General features: G+C 35.7%; 1 protein-coding gene across 4 annotated transcripts in view; it reads left to right on the forward strand.

Moving 5' to 3' along the window:
- KDM6A (lysine demethylase 6A) overlaps positions 1-19,297 on the forward strand; it is a 200,565-nt gene that overhangs the window by 135,445 nt on the left and 45,823 nt on the right. Inside the window, exons 9-17 of one of the 4 annotated variants that reach the window (XM_080794729.1) lie at positions 3,526-3,619; positions 6,470-6,596; positions 11,643-11,741; positions 11,882-12,101; positions 12,662-12,796; positions 13,247-13,402; positions 13,965-14,060; positions 14,996-15,097; positions 15,758-16,153. In XM_080794729.1, the coding sequence (XP_080650855.1) occupies positions 3,526-3,619; positions 6,470-6,596; positions 11,643-11,741; positions 11,882-12,101; positions 12,662-12,796; positions 13,247-13,402; positions 13,965-14,060; positions 14,996-15,097; positions 15,758-16,153 (1,425 nt within the window). The remainder of the gene's footprint in view (positions 1-3,525; positions 3,620-6,469; positions 6,597-11,642; positions 11,742-11,881; positions 12,102-12,661; positions 12,797-13,246; positions 13,403-13,964; positions 14,061-14,995; positions 15,098-15,757; positions 16,154-19,297) is intronic. The other 3 variants (XM_080794730.1, XM_080794731.1, XM_080794732.1) reach the window with 3 other exon arrangements.

The raw sequence follows: 19,297 nt of genomic DNA on the forward strand, positions 1-19,297 counted from the left end.
GTTTGGAATGTCTAGTCCATTATATTTAACTTGGCTGTCATTCTTGTTGTATCCTTTGTATTTTGTTGTTTTTCTCTGGCGCTTTTCAAAGGTCTCTTTCCATTTCGTTTTTAAGAATTTGACTATGAAGTGCCCAGGGATTGTTTCTTTCTTTTCTTTTTATTTTATTTATTTGACAGAGAGAGAGAAATCACAAGTAGGCAGACAGGCAGGCAGAGAGAGAGGGAGAAGCAGGCTCCCCCGCTGAGCAGAGAGCCCGACGCGGGGCTCGATCCCAGGACCCTGAGATCATGACCTGAGCCGAAGGCAGAGGCTTAACACACTGAGCCACCCTGTTTCTTTCTTTATACTTATACTACTTGTGGTTTTCTTAGTCTTTTGGACATGGGATTTGATATTTTTCATCAGTCTGGAAGGTCTAAGCCATTATATTGTATCTTTTCTGCTCCATTCTTTTTCCCTTCTTGGATTCCGGTTACATGTATGATAGACTGTTATTGCCTCATTTATCTTTGGATGGCTTTTATTTTTAAGTCTCCAATCTGCTATTCAGTTTCTATTCTATCCAGTGATTTTTTGAATTTCAGATATTTTTCAGTTTTTAGAAACCATTTTTTAGAAAATGTTTTATTATAATTACCAGAATTAAATTAAAATTACCAGAATTTTATTTATATTTACTTTTTATTGTTTTTAGAATTTTTTTCTTTCCATGCTTTAATTTCTTACCCATTCACTCATTATGATTATATTTTTCTTATTGTCCGTGAATTGTTAAAGTGGCTGCCTTAAAATTATTTACAGATTTCATCATCTAATTTCATAGTTGATTTTCAATAATTCCCTTTTCTTTTGAATGTGCATAAAATCTTCCTGATTCTTTATAAATCTGGTAATTTTATCCTGGGGCTGTCATGAATAATACATTTTGGAGTGACTTTGTTTTATTTTTCTGAAGATTGATGTTTTTGTTTTATATTAGCCAGTTAATTTTGATCACGGCACACTCTAAATGTGGTCACCCCTGTAGCTGACAGGGGCTGAAATCTCTTTTTAGTTCTTTTAGGCTGCTGGACATCTGCCATGTTTATGCATAGTTCAGCAGTCAATAAGAGATTTAGGCAGAGTTTAACCGCAGAATTTGGAGTTCTCTTTTGTTCATTCTCTCCTTCCTAGGATTTCTCCCCTCACGTCCATCTCTTGTCATAGCTTCAAAGTGTGTCCTCTGATTCTGCAGACTAGTGAGATTGCTCATTTCTTTTGAGTTCTAGCCATCCAGGCACCAGTTAAGTCCTGCGCTTAGGTGAAAATCCTAGTAAAAGGGGGGTTACTCATCCACTACCATAACCTTTTCTTAAGGGTTAATGTCTCTGGTTTTACGTGATACTGGTTTCTCTAGGCTTTCTGATAGTTGGCTTATATTTTATCCAGAGCTGAAAACTGCCTGTGGAACAGCTTCTCCAACATTACCAAAGGCAAAACTTAAAAATACCTTTAAAGATAAACTCATGTTGCTTTTTGTACGCCATATGTAATTGCTGCATATTGTTCTAGTGTAAGCATCCATCATATTTTATGTTTTCACTGCCTAGTGACATAGACCTAGGTTGACTCCAGTTCCTGATACTATCAACAGTACCATTTAGAGCATTACCTGTGGAAATGTTTCTTTTGTATGTATGTCCCAAGAGTGAGCTTGCTGGATTGTAGTGTGTTTGCATACCTAATTTCATGAATCAGTCCCCTTCCAGCAGGGCATGAGTGTTTTCCTTTGCTCACATCCCCAAAAGACTTGGATTACCCAACTTACTTATGTTTGCCAATCTGATGAGTAGGTGATAATATTTCATTTAAACTTGCATTTTTCTGATTTCTGGAGATACACACTTGTTCACATGTTTTTCACCTTTATGTGTTGGTTTTTGTGTTCATTGCCTATTTTTCCACTTTGTGTTTCAAATCACATCTTTATTTTTCCTTATGATTTGTATTGTTTTGGCCATGCCAGAGAAATTCTTTCCCATCTCAAGGAAATACTCTCCTACATTTTTTCTCTCATATGGTTCTGAACTGCCTATATATGATAAGAGGTAGAAATCTAACTTGATGTTTCTCAGTGTGATGCAACCAGTTTTTAAAATATTTTATTATTATTATTATTGTTCGTGTTTGGAAGTATGTTTTAGCATACCATTCGAAGGAATTGAGTTGGATAACTTGGTCCTTACCTTGTATTAATTGCCTAAACGACTTTTTGGGATCAGATTAATATTTAGGGGAACTAATTTAATTGATGAGTAAAAGTTTAAGTAGTAGCTTCTGTTACTCTCAATGGCTAGTTCTTTCTGATCTTTTCTGTATTGACATACTGTATTCATGTAGCACCTTATTGTTTCTCCAGCTCTTTGCTTATCTCATTTGATCCTTAGAACAACTCCGGATGGAAAGATTGGGTATTAGCTCTGTTTTATGGATATTGAGTCATAGTTTCAGTGATTTGCCTGAGGCTCCTACAGCTAGTTTTGTATTTCTACCTGTGGTTTTTTGTTTGTTGTTGTTGTTGTTGTTGTTGTTGTTTTTATTTAGAAAGATTTTACTTATTTGAGAGAGTGAGTGAGAGAGAGCACAAGCCAGCTGTGGGGGAGCGACAGGGAGAGGGAGAAGCAGACTTCCTGCTGAGCAGGGAGCCCAGTGTGGGACTGGATCCCCAGTCATGACTTGAGCCAAAGGCAGACGCTTAACTGAGCCACCCAGGAGCCCCTATACCCATGTTTTGTTGAGAAGGATTTGTTTGTCAGGCAGCTGTGGAGTATTGCTGATAATGAATAAAAGCCACCTCAATCCATTTTTCTGCTGAGTATGTTTTAAAGGTAATATTTATGAGGTTTTCTTTTGTTAGCTTACCCCTTTTTCCCCTTCTCCTTTTTCTTGGAGGAACAGTCTTAAGCTTTATGGCTGTAACAATAATGGGTTTCTTTCACATTAGTACTTTTGGTGGGAGGGGGCTGAGGGTAAATGGTTTCATTTAGAGATTTGCCTATGGAACCTTTAAATACTGTGAATGCTGTTACTCTCTAAGTATGGGAAATTTGGTATCTTTAAAATCATACATATTGTAATTTTTTTCCATAGGATATATACCAGTATCCTTTAAACTTAGATTTTAACTACTTTTGCATTTAGATTTTTTAAAGAGTTTTTGGTGTATACTCTATTATTTATATTAAGTTCCTTGGGAACTTGGTTTTTCTAGGTAAACGGATTATGCACTTGGAGGTAGAATATTTTTCTTGCTTCATCAGTGTTATGAAATAAAGGTGAAATTATTTGTTATTAAATAAGTTGATGATTTTAACAATTGAGATGAAGCACATTCTTAAAATTAGGGCATCTTTTAATACTTTGTCAGGATTATGTAGTAAATCTTTTTTTTTAATATTATGCAGTAAGTCGTAATATATGAGCTGATTCTTCAAAGATACCAATTTTATTTTTCTTTAAATATCTTTTTTCTGCTTTTTTTAGAGGAAGTATCATTCTGCAAAGGAAGCTTATGAACAACTTTTGCAGACGGAAAACCTTTCTGCACAAGTAAAGGCAACTGTCTTACAACAGTTAGGTATGTAATAGTGTACATTTAGTGTATTATAAGTTTTTCTCTTTATGATTTTTACGTGTCAGGGATGGCAAATATGTGGCTCATATATTCTATTCTTTTTCCTGCTTTTACCCAGAGTTGATAGAATTAATCTGAACTGAGCATATTTCCACCTTCTGCCAAGCACTGTCCATCTCATTTCAGTTCTTCAGTGTAGCTAGTCCTTTTAAATTGTCAGAAATTATTCTCTAGTACTTAACCTGTGGGTGAAGGAGGTTGAATACTTCTTTGTGCTACATACGCTTAGCACTAAATTAAGTGATTCATCTAGAGTCACTTGGTGGTTGGTGAGCTTGCTTTCATAGCTCTGTCAATAAGATTAACTGAAACATTTCATTTAAAAGTTGTGGAATATCTAACAGTATAGTGTTTTTGTACACATGTAGTATTCTAGTTTGATGTTAAAGATGAAGAAATGTAGCCGTTTGGTTGTAATATGTCACTTTGACCAAGACGATAGTGATTGAGTTCCCTACATTAGTTTTGTTACATAGTTACTGAGTCATGTTTCCTGTATGTATTTGTTATTTGGGTTTTCCCCCCAGCTTTTGTTTATTTGTTTTTGGTCTGGGCAAATAATTTACTCTTAATTTTTAACCAATGTGTAGTAATATGAATATTTTCATAAATGTGACTATTCTTATATAGTTTTAAAATCATTTAAGCCTAGATTTTATCACTGATCATCATGATATTGATACATATCATATGATTAATTATACAAACTAAGCACATTGCCTTAATATAAAACTTTCATCTTTAGTTTTGTTTTTAATTTAATCTCTGGTTAAAATTTTACTTGAGTTATCCATACTTTCAAAAATTATGGATCTATTTGAATATTGTTTTAGTAAATTTAAAGATCATGTTTGAGTATTGTGCATTTGTATCTTTAAATTAAAACAAGTTTATCTCTCCCTGTCCCCCCTCCACTTGCATGCATGCGGGCTCTCTCTCAAATAAATAAATGAAATCTTTAAAAAAATTTATAACAAGCTTACTAGTAAAGAAGTTTTTTGTGTTCTTAAGTAAAAAGAACAAAGTGATGCCTTTGGCATAAGGCAGCTTACTCATTCAGCTAATATTTGAATATGAACTTTTTTTTAAATCCACAATATAAGTTTTTGTGCATTTTAGATGCAGTGAAGAAAATGTCAATAGCAAAAATGCATACACCTTTTAAATTTAGGAAATAAATTGAAATAGTTTTGGATTATGTCTGAATCACCTGTCCTCTTTAGCGTTGGCTTACCATATTTCAGAGTGTGTAAGTATAGTAAACATCATGCTTTTGAAAGGAAAAAACACTTCTCCTAATTAAGTCTAACTTAAGCCTACACATCAGTCCTTCTGCTTGCTTGTCATTACTGCTTAAGCAGCTCCTTTCAGAGCTTCTTTTCTAGGTTCCATTCTTAATAGTAATAGGGGATAACAGAGAACAGATGAGCAAACATAAACGTGTGATTGACATGTATTTCCATAAAACATAGTAACTCAATCTCCTTGAAATACCTTTTGGAGCACAGCAACTATAATAAATGTCAGAAAATAAGGGTCCTTCTTTGTTATATGTAATATGGACTATACACAAAGAACAGAGCTGATTTTATGCACTTGAATTGATCCACAACTGAAATATGATTTCCCCAGCAAATTAAACCAAATTATTCCTGTGTCTCTCAAAGGTTTTAGAATACAGTCAGTATTCCATGATTCAGTCTTTTGATTGCTTACATGTAGCCCTTTCCTTTTCTTTCCCTCTTCCCTCTTCCATACTATAAAAATTGTGCATATTTAAGGTGTACAACATGATACACCTATACATAGTGAAATGAATAGTTTTGGCAAGCTAATCAACAGATCCATTTCCTCACGTGGTTACCATTTGTTTTTGTGTGGTGGGAGCACCCAAAACCTACTCTCTCAGCAAATTTCCTGTATATATGTTATAGTATTATTAACTATAGTCATTCTGCTGTACATTACTCTCTAGACTTAGTCATACTACATAACTGCAACTTTGTACCCTTAGACCAGTATCTCCACATTTCCCCTACCTCCCCATTCCTGGTAACCACCATCCTACTGTCTGCTTCTGTGTATTCAGTTTTTTGAGATTCTGCATATAATTGAGATTATGCACTAAGTTTATTTATTAAACATTTGTGGTACACATTTTATACCATTTTTATTTACACCATTTGAATATACTTTTCTTAGCCTTGGGTTTTTTGTTTTTTTTTTTAAATAATTGCCGAATGCTTTATAGTTCTTATTTTAGATAAGTTGTGAACATATGTGGCCAGTGCCAGTGAGGTAGGGTTATATGTGTGTGTTGTACTCTGAGCTTATCATTGATTCAGTAGTATCATATTTATTGTTTGGAAATAAGCATTGGGTTAATAGACTGTCTTGGAGAGTCTTAAAATGTACATAAAGTTTTACATAGAGCACTGAATAAGATCGAACATCTTTATATTCTGTGTTTCGTAACTTGGATTTTTTCAAATACCAAAAGTAGAAAAGAGGAACTGTAGTTTAATCTACTAAGTGTTAAATCAGTGCTTAATATCGTTTCAGTTTCTCTGGGATAAAGTTCTTTATAGGTTTGACTATATCTTCCTGTGAGAAACAGACTTCCTTATGATCAGAATTAGCAGTTCTAAATTTTGGGAATGTGTATGCCAAACTAAATGAATAAATTGACTGAAAAAAGAGTATTTTTACTTACATGTTTTCTGCTTGGTATTCTTAAAAAATTGAAGAACAATTAAGTCATTTAGGTAAATACTTTTTAATCATTTGCTATAGGTTGGATGCATCACACTGTGGATCTTCTGGGAGATAAAGCCACCAAGGAAAGCTATGCTATTCAGTATCTCCAAAAGTCCTTGGAAGCAGATCCTAATTCTGGCCAGTCCTGGTATTTCCTTGGAAGGTGAGACTGTACTTGAGTTTTGCTTTTGTTTATTCCAGCTAAGAGATTTGAATTATGAGCTAAAAGGTTTGTTTACATTTATAACCTGATCAGTGTATTATCCTTTTTTAAATATATTATCACAAAGATTTCTGGAAGTTAAAACTTCTGAATGTGATAGTTTTCTCACAGTATTATCTGGTCTACTGAGACATTTCTTACTTTGCTTGTTAGATTTTCATTTGACTTGAATTATTGCCGGTTTTTAAAAAGTCTTATTAGATAATAGTTCTTCATTCTAGTAATAAATACCCTTTCTTTTGAATTCTAGTATTTTTTTTATGTGTCAAACAGAACAGAATTAATTTCTTACTCTGCCTGGTGACTGCCAGTAGCCAATGGGACCTTTCTATTTATAATTTTAGATAGTGATATATAGGTTAGAATGGACATAATTTGATTAATGTAGGTCTCAGATCAATTCTGCTTGACATCCCACAGTGAGAAAGTGGATACATTATTAGTGGTTTTGTTGGAAAGGAGAAGTGACATATAATGAAAATAGTTTTCTATAAGTCTGTAACCTTTTCTCTATACTTTAAATGCCAGAATTACTGATTATCTGAAATATACTTTTTGTATATGTATCTGATTTATATTTTGGGGCCATTATTAGATTGTATTTTGGTTCCTAACTGGTTTTAGCTTTTGTGGTATGGTGGAAAGATCAATGTACTAGATGTTGAGACACTTGGATTCAGTTCTTGGTTAGGCTACCATATGTGGAATCATGGATGGTACAGTTAAACTTTTTGATGCTCCAATTTTCTTTTAACCTATTAAAGAAGAGGATTGTGTTAGATAGTTGGTTTTCATAGGGGACTGTTTTGTCCCATAGAGGACAATTTATAATGTGTGGAGATACTTGGTTATCACGGCTATGGGGAATGCTACAGACATCTAGTGGGACAGCCCTCTAGAACAAAAAATTACCACACCCCAAATGTCAGTAGTGATGAGGTTGAGAAACCCTGGTTATAGATTATCTGTTAGGTACCTACTCACCCTAAAGGTTTCAGTTTTGTGATTTCTTTTGAAATTATCCCATTTTGTTTTAATTTAGCTCTTTGAATTTTCCATATAATCATGTTAAGTTTTAGCATTCTGTATGGTTTCATTTTACCTTTAAATTTAGAAAAGTGTGGTTCTGTGAGATGGAGTAATATTACGTTTTTTTAAAAAATTTTTGATAAGTCACTAATAATGTACAATAAGAGTTGGCTGGGAAAGTAGCTATTTTTAGCAGAAATGTTCTAATGCCTTCCAAGGCTTATAAAATCATCTAATTTGGGTTGCTCACTAGTAAAGCTTGAGAGTCCAAATTTTGTCTTTCTCTCTCACTGAAGATATTTGGGAGCAGAAGCTGGATCTTACCATCTTTGTATATTCTCACCTAGCAAAGTGGCTATACAATAAATGGAATAAATGAACTGACTGAACACCATTTGCGTTTGGAGCTAGCACCGTTGCTAGTGCTAGTGTTGCGCAGTGGGAGGCTTCATACAGGGACTGGAAAGGAGATTCAGTACTGGGAAGTTGGGGCTGCCTAGTCATGGCCTCTAGTGTTAACATTTATACATGAAAATTTATTTTAATATAGGTTAAAAGGCATGTGTACCAGAGATTATTTTCCTTTTGACCTAAAGATTAGTAGTTGAATACAATACAGTAGTGTTGTTGTCTTTTTTAGTATGCTTTTAAAAAATTCTAGGCATTTAAATATCTAAAATTACTATTTTAGTAATGCTGTAATTTTCAGCTAGTGAACAGTATTCCATGGGAGGGTGTTTTGTTTTGTTTTGTTTTTAAATTTTAGTAACTGACTTCATATTTTAAGCCATTGAGATGCTTTTATTCGAATCTTTTCAGGTAAAATTTTCCAGATATGCGGCATGCTTTATGATTTCTCAAATAAAGGATACTTACCTCAGTTTAATTTGTTTTGGAGTTCAAGATTATCATGTTAGATGTTAATGATTTTTTATCCATAATAACATAATTCGACAGTTGTTTTAGACTTTTTTCATTGACGTTTACTTTTTTTTTACCTCATTTCACTGCCTACTGATGTGTTGCTTCTAATCCTTTTTGTTGTGAGAAAATTTTTGTAAATAAGTGTATATTTTAAAAGTTATTAAAGCTCTTGGGGCGCCTGGGTGGCTCACTGGGTTAAGCCTCTGCCTTCGGCTCAGGTCATGATCTCAGGGTCCTGGGATTGAGCCCCGCATCGGGCTCTCTGCTCTGCAGGGAGCCTGCTTCCCCCGCTCTCTCTGCCTGCCTCTCTGCCTACTGGTGATCTCTCTCTCTCTCTCTCTTTTTTTCTCTTTCTCTCTCTGTCAAATAAATTAATTAATTTTTTTTAAAAAAGTTATTAAAGCTCTGAGTGACAACCTCAAGTGTCAGATAACTTTGGGATTTGATGACCCTAATATTTCTGAGGCTTTTTATACTTACCTTTGCCTTCAGGTGTGTGTTGGAGATGTCGTTTGGCATGTCTGTATCATAATACAAGGATAATGTGGTAATGCTCTTATACTAGTACTAATCACTAACATTGTTACCACAGAACTATAGAATGTTAGAGCTAGGAGGGAACCAGGGAGGTCACCTGCTTCACTCTGTAAACCCTTCCATTTTATAGATACAGAAAGTGAATTCAGAGAAGTAAAATGTTTTGTCCGAGGTCATAGTCACACAGGTAACTAAGTCAGAACAGGAACTAGAGCCTAGGTTCACTTGCTGCTTTTTCAGAGACACAAGGCTGTCTCAGGGGAACTTAGTTAAGTTTTATTAGAGGAAATTGGTTGGCGGTTGGACTGGTACATCCACATTTGGGCACATTGGTTTCCTACTTTCACTTTGTAGGAACGGAATGTGAAAACATAGGTTTATGGAATTACTGCTTATTCCTCCCAGTGGTGAGGTAAATTTGTCTATAAATCTGAGATTTGGCTTTGATTTAAGATGTTTTCTACTACCTGTTAAGCATTTCCTTCCTTCGTGGTATCTGTCCCTATTTGGCATTGTTAACGACGTCTCCTGAATTCTCCCTTAGTAAAGGAGACACTGCCTTCTCTGTTTCAGTCACTGACATTTCTTATTGCCCAATCCGCAAAATTAGTGATTCCTTAGGCTTATTTTCACCTCTCCCTTGTAGGTGTCCTGTGTTCTTACACCCTCTCTTCTGTGTGGATAAATTTCAAACCTAGATCTCTGTATTTCAAGGTATTAAATTTCAGGACCACATCTATTCTTTACCTAACAGTATCCATTTTAGTGTTCTCACCTCACATCAAAGTAAGCATATTTCAAACCTCATTCATCATATTCTTTTCCAAATCATCTCCTCTCCTTTTAGTTTTGCCAATGAGGTCACCTTTTATTTATTTATTTTTTAAAACTCTCTTTGCTCAGGCTTAAATCTAAGTTAATACCGCCCTCCCCAGGGATATCTAATCAGTCGTCACAAAGTCTTTATCTGTCTTTTTGGTTTACTATTTCTCCCTTCTTTTTCTTTCATGCCATTTTCTTTATTTTTATCCCAGTTTTGGCCTGCTCCAAGTCAGTGAGTATAGCTGCCTTCTTTTTTACTGTCCATAATTTATTTTCCTTCCAGTTTATCCTATCCAGCTAGCAGATTAATATTCCTGTGAAGCGCTTTCATGGTGCCATTTCTCTTGTTAGAAGAAGAAAAATTTCAGGTTATCCTCAGGCTGGATTTATAATTCTCTACTCTTTGTATCTGTGCTGTCTTCTCTATATTGGGTTTTGCTCATACCCTTCAAACAACATTTTAAAATGCCTTCTCTCATCTTCTTTGTCTGAATCAGTGGTTCCTGAGACTTTTGGATTACATGAATCAGTAAAATTCCAGAGAATAATCATGAGGATCTAAATATCCTATTTGGGCATGTAAAAACACTTAAGAATTTTTTACTGTTTACCTGGCCAGTTATATTTCAAAATAAGTTGGTTTCAATAAAAATATTCATTAGTTTTTAATGGAAAATTTATGTATATAAGTACATGTTATTTTTCAGTCTTATTTTCATGGCCAAATTGCCATATACTGGCTGATAATGAATAATCAGTGATCTAAACTTATATGCATCTATGCATATTCAGATTCCTTAGTGTTATCCTTCCCTTGCTTTTCCTAAATCCTGTAGTGTATATTGTGGTGTCTTCTACCCTAAATTCTCAGACCAGTTCTTGTCTATGTCAGCCATGTGGTAATGGCATCATGACATTTGTAATGTGTCTTCAGTCCTCAACTAAATTGTAAGCTCCTTAAAGGCAGGGACTGGGTTTTGTTTTTTTCTTTTTTCCTTAGTGCAAAGCACTAAGAAGATAATTTCTGTATTTATAGTTTCAGCTGCTGCTCTGTATCCATCCAGTACATCTGCATTAAGAAAATGACAGGTCTTGAAACTTTAATCATCCCTGCTTCCCTTATGTGACGTGAAATATTGTACTCACCTTATTATTACTGTTTTTGATAGTTAGCTTGATTTTTACCTGCACCTTAATATTTGTATTTTTTATGAATTAGAGTGGTTGACCTCATGGTTATTATTTAGGAAAGGAGAACAAATCTGATTCAGCAAGTCTTACCAACATAGAATGGTTTTCTTGGTTTTTAACTCTGTATTTTTAATGAATGTAAGCTATATAAATAGATCAGGCTGTTCAAGTGTAATGGCCCGTGCATGTGTATGCACATGTGTGCTTTCAACTCTATATGATATTGAAGTAATATGGCCTTTAATTATTTTAATATTCATTAATGCAGCATGCTTTAGCACTTACCAGATCAACTATAGTATAGTTTACTGAGTGGTTAATTATAACTTACATTAAAATTTTATATATATACACACATTCACAGAAATATGTTAGCTTGTTAGGATTTTTTATTTGCTTTGATACGTGTAGTCCATTTTTCAGAAAATTAATTTATCAGTATTAATGGAATTGTCTGGATTTTTTTCCCCCCTCCCTTCTCAGGTGCTATTCAAGTATTGGGAAAGTTCAGGATGCCTTTATATCTTACAGGCAGTCTATTGATAAATCAGAAGCAAGTGCAGATACATGGTGTTCAATAGGGTAAGACATTATATAAAAATAATGGTATTATACTTGATATACAGCAGTTGCATCACATGTAATGTACTTGGTAGTAAATACCACGTGAGAAGCTAAGTAGTTTTCTTAGTTGACCTATTTTTTTTTCTTCCTCTTTCTAGCGTGCTATATCAGCAGCAAAATCAGCCTATGGATGCTTTACAGGCTTATATTTGTGCTGTACAATTGGACCATGGCCATGCTGCAGCCTGGATGGACCTAGGCACACTCTACGAATCCTGCAACCAGCCTCAGGATGCCATTAAATGCTACTTAAATGCAACCAGAAGCAAAAGTTGTAGTAATACCTCTGCACTTGCAGCACGAATTAAGTATTTACAGGTAAAACTTTTAAATAGCAGTTTTTTAAAAGCATATGTTTCCCCATGACACTCAGGCAGGAGGCGGGTGGCTGGAAAGTTTGTCTAGTTGTGTTTTGATGTCTATAATTTGTTTCCATATTTTGTAAACATACCATAGCTTGTAATATTATTTTAAACTTTTCATTTTAAGTAAGATATGCAGTATTTAAAAGATGCTCTTTTGCACATTTACTGTTGATGCATATTAATTTACATAATTTTTTTCTATGTGCTGTCTACATTTTTAAGTTGTCATAGCATTTTAGAGAAAAGAACACAAACACTGTCTTTCACTCTTGCTTGGAGTTTCATGAGAAGACAGCTATGAGAACTCTGAAAACAGAGCTCAGCTTTGTTTTAATTCTCACAAAGGTTTATATTCCGGTTACCCTCTTTATACTTAGTATCTTTCTGAAACCCCAAATTAAGAATCTATTTTCTTTTAAAAACAATTAGTTATAGCATTTAGGAAGATTTAGTGGACTTGCTCTTACTCAAGTAGGCTTGTGTTAAATTTGCTTTTTACATAATTTTTCCTAGGCTCAGTTGTGTAACCTTCCACAAGGTAGTCTACAGAATAAAACTAAATTACTTCCTAGTATTGAGGAGGCGTGGAGCCTACCAATCCCCGCAGAGCTTACCTCCAGGCAGGGTGCCATGAACACAGCACAGCAGGTGAGAAGTTGGGTTATGTTCTGCAGGTGCCCAGCTTTAAGGGTTCTTTTCAATCTATAGTGGTCAAGCGTATTTTACTAAGTACAGGAGGCTTTTGTTAATGAAAAGCCTTTTGCTGTAATTGTGAAGGGAATCTAGATCAAAATAAAACTCCCTCTGATATGGGAAGAAATTTTGGGGTACCAATTTAGAACCTTTGTGCATTTTCATGATTTTGAAGGAGATTTCTTAAAATAATGCTGCAGTGGTTTGTTTAATTTTTAAAGCAGTTTTTCAAAGGAAGGTACACATTCCTCCATTGATGATTCATTTGATTTTGATTTTCAATAATTGCAATCAGCGATGTCCACACAGCTTTGAAAAGTATGCAGTTTGTAAAGTTTTATAATTTGAAGGAATGAACTAAGAATATATAGAACCCTATTTTTGTCTTCCTTCTGTGATTCTTAGGCATGTAAACCTCATCATCCAAATACTGAACCTGTAGTAGGCCTCAGTCAAACACCAATTTCACAGCAATCCTTGCCACTACACATGATTCCTTCTAGCCAAGTAGATGACCTGTCCAGTCCTGCCAAGAGGAAAAGAACATCTAGTCCAACAAAGGTATATGTTTTAGAGAAATAGAAAATCCCATTCAAAAAGGAAACTCCCAACTGCCCTGACTTGGGCAGTTTGACTGTCTCCTGTCCTTTATTTTAAATCTGTGGACATCAAAGAGTGAAAGGTTTGAGTTTTCCATCCCAAATTCTTAGCATCCTATTAAATATAGAAAGTAGGGATAAATTTGCATTCATCAAATCATTTTATTCATCTCCCTGCCGTTAAGATCTCAACACACTTTTCATCATCACTTTCTACTGACATTGAGATAAATTTATTGTTGGATCTAGTGGACAGTGTGGTGTTTAGGTTAGCCATTTGGGCCATAGTTTAGGGGTGGGCTTTTTTGGGTGGCTTATTAAAGAATCAATATTTTTGTTTTAAATTTGTGATTTCCCAAATTTATTATGCATGTACAGTTATTTTTGAAAGAATTTAATGTCGTAACGTTTTTTATATGTAATATTCCAGTTCATAGTCATTTGGCCTTCATTAGTCATTGTTGTTAACTCCATGGATTTAACCAAATTTTTTTTTTTTTTTTTTTTTAATCAATTTTCCTCAGAGCACTCCCGACAATTGGAGTGGTGGCCATGCAGTGTCACAGCCTCCAGTACAGCAACAAGCTCACTCGTGGTGTTTGACGCCACAGAAATTACAGGTGTGTGAGATGTGCTTCTGACAGATTGTGTTTCCTCTTCAAAAAGAGTAGAAGCAGTGAACTTTAAATTTTAAAGTATTCTTAAAGTTGAGTGGCAGTAAATTCAATTAATATGCACATAAGCAAAATGAACCTACTTATATCAGAGTACTGGGATCATTTAGTCTTGATTTTTCACTTATTTTTAAACAGGCAGTATATTCACAGGGTTCAAACTGCATCAGTATGATTATAGTCTATATAGAGTAAATTCTCCTTCCAGTTCTTGGTCCGGCCCACTTAGTTCTCCTTTTAACAGCCAGTCTCTTAATAGTTGACCGGTCTTTCCTCAGATATGTCATGCATGTACAAGCAAATATGCATCCTCCTCCTTTCATATGTTACTATTTTTCTCCTTTTTTACACAAATGGTACAATGCATTATATATTGTTAATAGTGTATTTTTACAGACCTTTCTGTGTCAGTGTGTAAAAGAGCTTCTTTGTTCTTTTATGACTGTGGCATATTTATGTAGATGTCACACCTTTATTTAAGCAGAGCACTTGTTTTGGATAGTCAGGCTGTCTTCAAACTTTTCCTATTCCGAACAGTGCTGCTTTGAGTGTACCTGCCATGATGCATTTGTAAGCTTAAAGAACTTTCTGTTTGAATACCGAAAAATACTGTATTGACAAGTAAAATTTTATGCCCATTTGTCTCAAATATCCCGTTATAGTAAACCTCTTTAGGTGAATGTTTACTTCTTACTTTCTTAAACTTAAAGGGCTTCATCTTGGGGTTGATGACTGTTGATTGGGAATCTGTATCTTTGACTAGATAGATAGTGGTTCTGAGTTGGTCTAGTTGTTTTAGGACAAGGTTGCATAGAATAGTGAGCTTGAGCTGGTTTCTTAGATATGCCTTTGACTGTATTCTCCTTTCTTCTTCTTCCTAGCACTTGGAACAGCTCCGTGCAAATAGAAATAACTTAAATCCAGCACAGAAACTGATGCTGGAACAGCTGGAAAGTCAGTTTGTCTTAATGCAGCAACACCAAGTGTGTATAGCGTTTTTTCCCCCTAAAATTTGTTAGCATTTTGAGTATTTTTCTTTACTAAAACATCCTTTTAGAGCATGTTCATGCCCACTTCTTTCTGCCAGCTTTTGGTGGAAGTTAGTAATCTTGCTTCCTAAAATATTAATAGTGGACAGAGATTTTTAGGTAAAAACAGCTGTAAATTTCATTTTGAGCACAAGACTTGGTATTGTCTTACTTATTTACATGCTATTTTGCCTGTGTTCTAAGGGTTTATTTATTTTATTTATTACTTAAGCTATCCTAAACTGAGGTGAGGTTCTTCAGGACTTGTTTAGTTTGGAGGATCTGGTATATAAATAAAATAGAATGAAAATTTGAGATTCCTTGTTTGTTTGCTTAGGGAAAAGACCTGTAAATTCCACTTTCCATAATTATCAGCTGCTTTCTTTTATCATTACTGAAGGGATGTTTCTCAAAACAGATTTGTGTTTTTCTAAGGGAGCTAATCAAAATACGAACAAACAAAATTTTTTATTTTTAAAAGTGTGTATTTTTCAACCTAGAGAAATTAAACATTAGGATAAGATCAGAGATTACCTGGTAACACCCCTTCATATTCTGATTCTGAACTTCATGGGCCACATAAGCAGCATTTATTTTTCATTTGCTTTTTGGCAGATGAGACAAACAGGAGTTGCACAGGTACGATCTACTGGAATTCCTAATGGGCCAACAGCTGACTCATCACTGCCTACAAACTCAGTCTCTGGCCAGCAGCCACAGCTTGCTCTGACCAGAGTGCCTAGCGTCTCTCAGCCTGGAGTCCGCCCTGCCTGCCCTGGGCAGCCTTTGGCCAATGGACCCTTTTCTACAGGCCATGTTCCCTGTAGCACATCAAGAACGCTGGGGAGTACAGACACTATTTTGATAGGCAATAATCACATAACAGGAAGTGGAAGTAATGGAAACGTGCCTTACCTGCAGCGAAACGCAGTCACTCTACCTCATAACCGCACAAACCTGACCAGCAGCGCAGAGGAGCCGTGGAAAAACCAACTATCTAACTCCACTCAGGTAATAGAAGGACTAGCTGCTTTGTTGGCTCCTCACATAGTAGTTGTCTTTATTTGGTTTATGCATTTTGAGAGGAAAAAAAAGTTTGAGGAACTGTTTTTATAAGCATTTTATAGTACTGTAATGTTATTATCTACATTTTGACGCCCTATAGACATACAAACACGTACACACACACACAAGTATACTTTCTTTTCCATTATGAGATTCTCCCCACGCATGCGCACACCTGCACAATCTTGGAACTCCCCCCCCCCCCAAAAATAGATCATACAGTCCTCCAAAACTTTCTGTTAATTTATAGTGGCATAAACATTTTTGTAATGTTACTCAGTTCATTTCTACATGTATTGCCTGCTTAAGATCAGGTGCTTATGCTAAGTTTTAGCTATTCGCTGTGGTGGGTGAAAAAGTTCATTAAAGAAGCAGTTACCATAAATTACTATGAAACATGACTTTGGTGAAAAGTGCTGCCAGAGTACCTAGGAGGGCACATAAACTAAGATGTTAAGAGTCTCCAGAAATTGGAGAATTTGGAAAGGTAGAGAGGTGGTAAAGTGTGCCTAGAGTATAGATTTTGAAGAGGGAAGGACAAAATATCAGGCTGAGGAAGGTAGAAAAAGTTGCCTAATTTGTCTTGAAGGCAAAGTGGAGTCGCTGAAGTTTTCAAAACAGAATAATGGATTTCATGAACATTATTTCTGTCAAGAATATGTGCCATATTTTACTCAGTTCACTGTTCAACATAATTTCTAAGTTTTTACTTCTAAATATTTATGCACATAGTTTTTCCTATGTTTTGGATTATTTCCATGGAACGGATGTTTCAAAGTGGAACTGAAGTGTCAGAGAGTAAGCATCTAGAAAAATGTTGCCAATACACATTGCCAAATTATTTGTACTTTTATTAATCTGCTGTAAGAAATATTGGACTCTCTGCTGGTTAGCCTTATATTGGTCAAACCAAGATAAGTTCTTTTTCTAAGACTTCTAAGTTTATTCTTAAAGTACTACTGTTGGTGGGACCATCTCTTCTAGAATGATTAGTGGTTTTATTTATCCTTAAATGTTGAACACCTACTGTGTCCATGTCCTATTTGAGGTTCCAGAAGTAAATCAGCAAACACACGAAAGTGTCTTAATTCATGCAGGTAAAAAAACAAAATAAAACAAACAAAAACTAAACAACCATTATATATAGAACATTAGGTAATGCTATGATTAGTTCTCTGGAATAGTGTATTAGAAAGGGGAGCTGGGGAGTGCTAGAGATCAGTAGTAGTAGAGGATTCACAATTATAAATAGGAAAGTCATAGAAGGCTTCACTGGAAGGTGACATTTGAATAAAGACCTGAAAGAGTTAAAGAAGTGAGCCTTAAAGGTATTTGCGGTAAGAGTGTTCCAAGCCCGGGGAGCAGCTAGGAGCAGTAGGCCCTAAGGTAGGAGTGTGTGTTGGATTTTTTGAGGCAAATCAAGGTGGTAAGCATGGCTGAGCTGGGCCAGCTAAGGGTGAGAAGGGAGGTAAATGTGGCCCAGCTGGAAACAGGCTGTCTGCATCATTTTCAACCTTGAAGGCCATCATAAGGATTTTATTATGTGTTACATGGGAAACTATAGGGGGGGTTTGAATGGAGGAGTAACATGATCTGACTTAGTTTTTAACCAGGTCCTCTTTGGTACTCTGTGGATAGATTAAAGGAGGCAAAGGTAAAAATGATGTGACCGATTTGGAGATTATTGCTGTAAACCAGGTTAAGAGATGGTGGTGGCTAGACCCAGAATGGCAGCAGTAGAAATGGTCAGCTTTTGGGTTCATTTGGAAGGTAGAACTGATGGGATTAGCTGATAGAGTGGGGTGTGAAAGAGAGGAGGAGTCCAAGGTAAGGGGACCCCCCCTCAAGCGGTGATTAAGTCTGGGTGGGGTCACCATGGGTGGGGAGAGGAAGCAGTAGATGGAGGAAAGAACTCAAGACCCCAAGCCTTGGGGCATTCCATTGTAGTAAGTCAGGAAATTGAAGAACTAGCAAAGAAGGCTAGAAGAGGAGTGACCTGTGAGGTAGTAGGAGATCCAGGAGAATGTAAGTGATGCCCTGGAAGCCAAGTGAAGAAAATCTTTGAAGGAGGAAAGCATGATCAAAGTATAAATCATATAGTACTTATTGGCCTTGTAAGGTAATGACAGGGAATTGACCATCAAGCCAAATGTACCTCATGACCATGCCTGCTTTTGTTACTGTTTTTGTTTTACAGCCTACAAATGAAGAATGGATTTTGCAGTTTTAGAGCATTCTTTAAAAAAAAAAAAAAAAGTGTAACAGAGACTATATGGCCCACAAAGCCTAAAATATTTTCTATGTGACACTTTACAGAAAACATTTGGATGAGAATAATTTCAGTGGATTGGTGGGGGCAAAAGCCTAACTGTAGTGGGCTTTAGCGTAAAATGGAAAAAGAAATTGAAAGCAATAAATGTAGACAGTTCCAATACAGATACTTCAGTCATGTGGGCTGTGTACTGCACAGTGCCAGGCGTGCCATCCCCACGGATCATGACGTAAAAAGGAAGAAGAGAAACAGGTGATAGCTGGAAGGGAAGTAGGACTAAGAGTTGTTTTTTGTTTTTTGTTTAAGATTTATTTTATTTATTTGACAGACAGAGATCACAAGTAGGCTGAGCAGGGAGCCTGATGCGGGGCTCGATCCCAGGACCCTGAGATCATGACCTGAGCTGAAGGCAGAGGCTTTAACCCACTAAGCCACCCAGGCGCCCCTAAGAGTTGTTTTTTGTTTTAAATTTAAGTTGGGAGAAATCAGAAAGAAGTTTAAGGGGGGGAGGTAAAAGCTATTGGGCAGCATTAGGTATAGAGGGAGAAATTAACACAGGAGGAGGAGAAAATTGTTAGAGTAGGTGAGAGGATGAGATTTTGGGGGTTTCCGGTTCATTAACATTAAAGGATTGTTAAAAGAATAACATGAGATTTTTGATAGAATGCCTGTAGTGCTAAGGTATAATTGGCAGCTAATAAATGAGAACTTTGGTTATGCTATGTAACTTACGATTCTTTTATTTGTTATCATATCTAATTGCCTAGCTTGCTTAGGTGCTTACATTTTCAGTAAATACTCTCTTAACACTACTTCAT

This window comes from Martes martes, assembly GCF_963455335.1.
Source record: "Martes martes genome assembly, chromosome: X".
Classification (NCBI taxonomy): Eukaryota; Metazoa; Chordata; class Mammalia; order Carnivora; family Mustelidae; genus Martes; species Martes martes.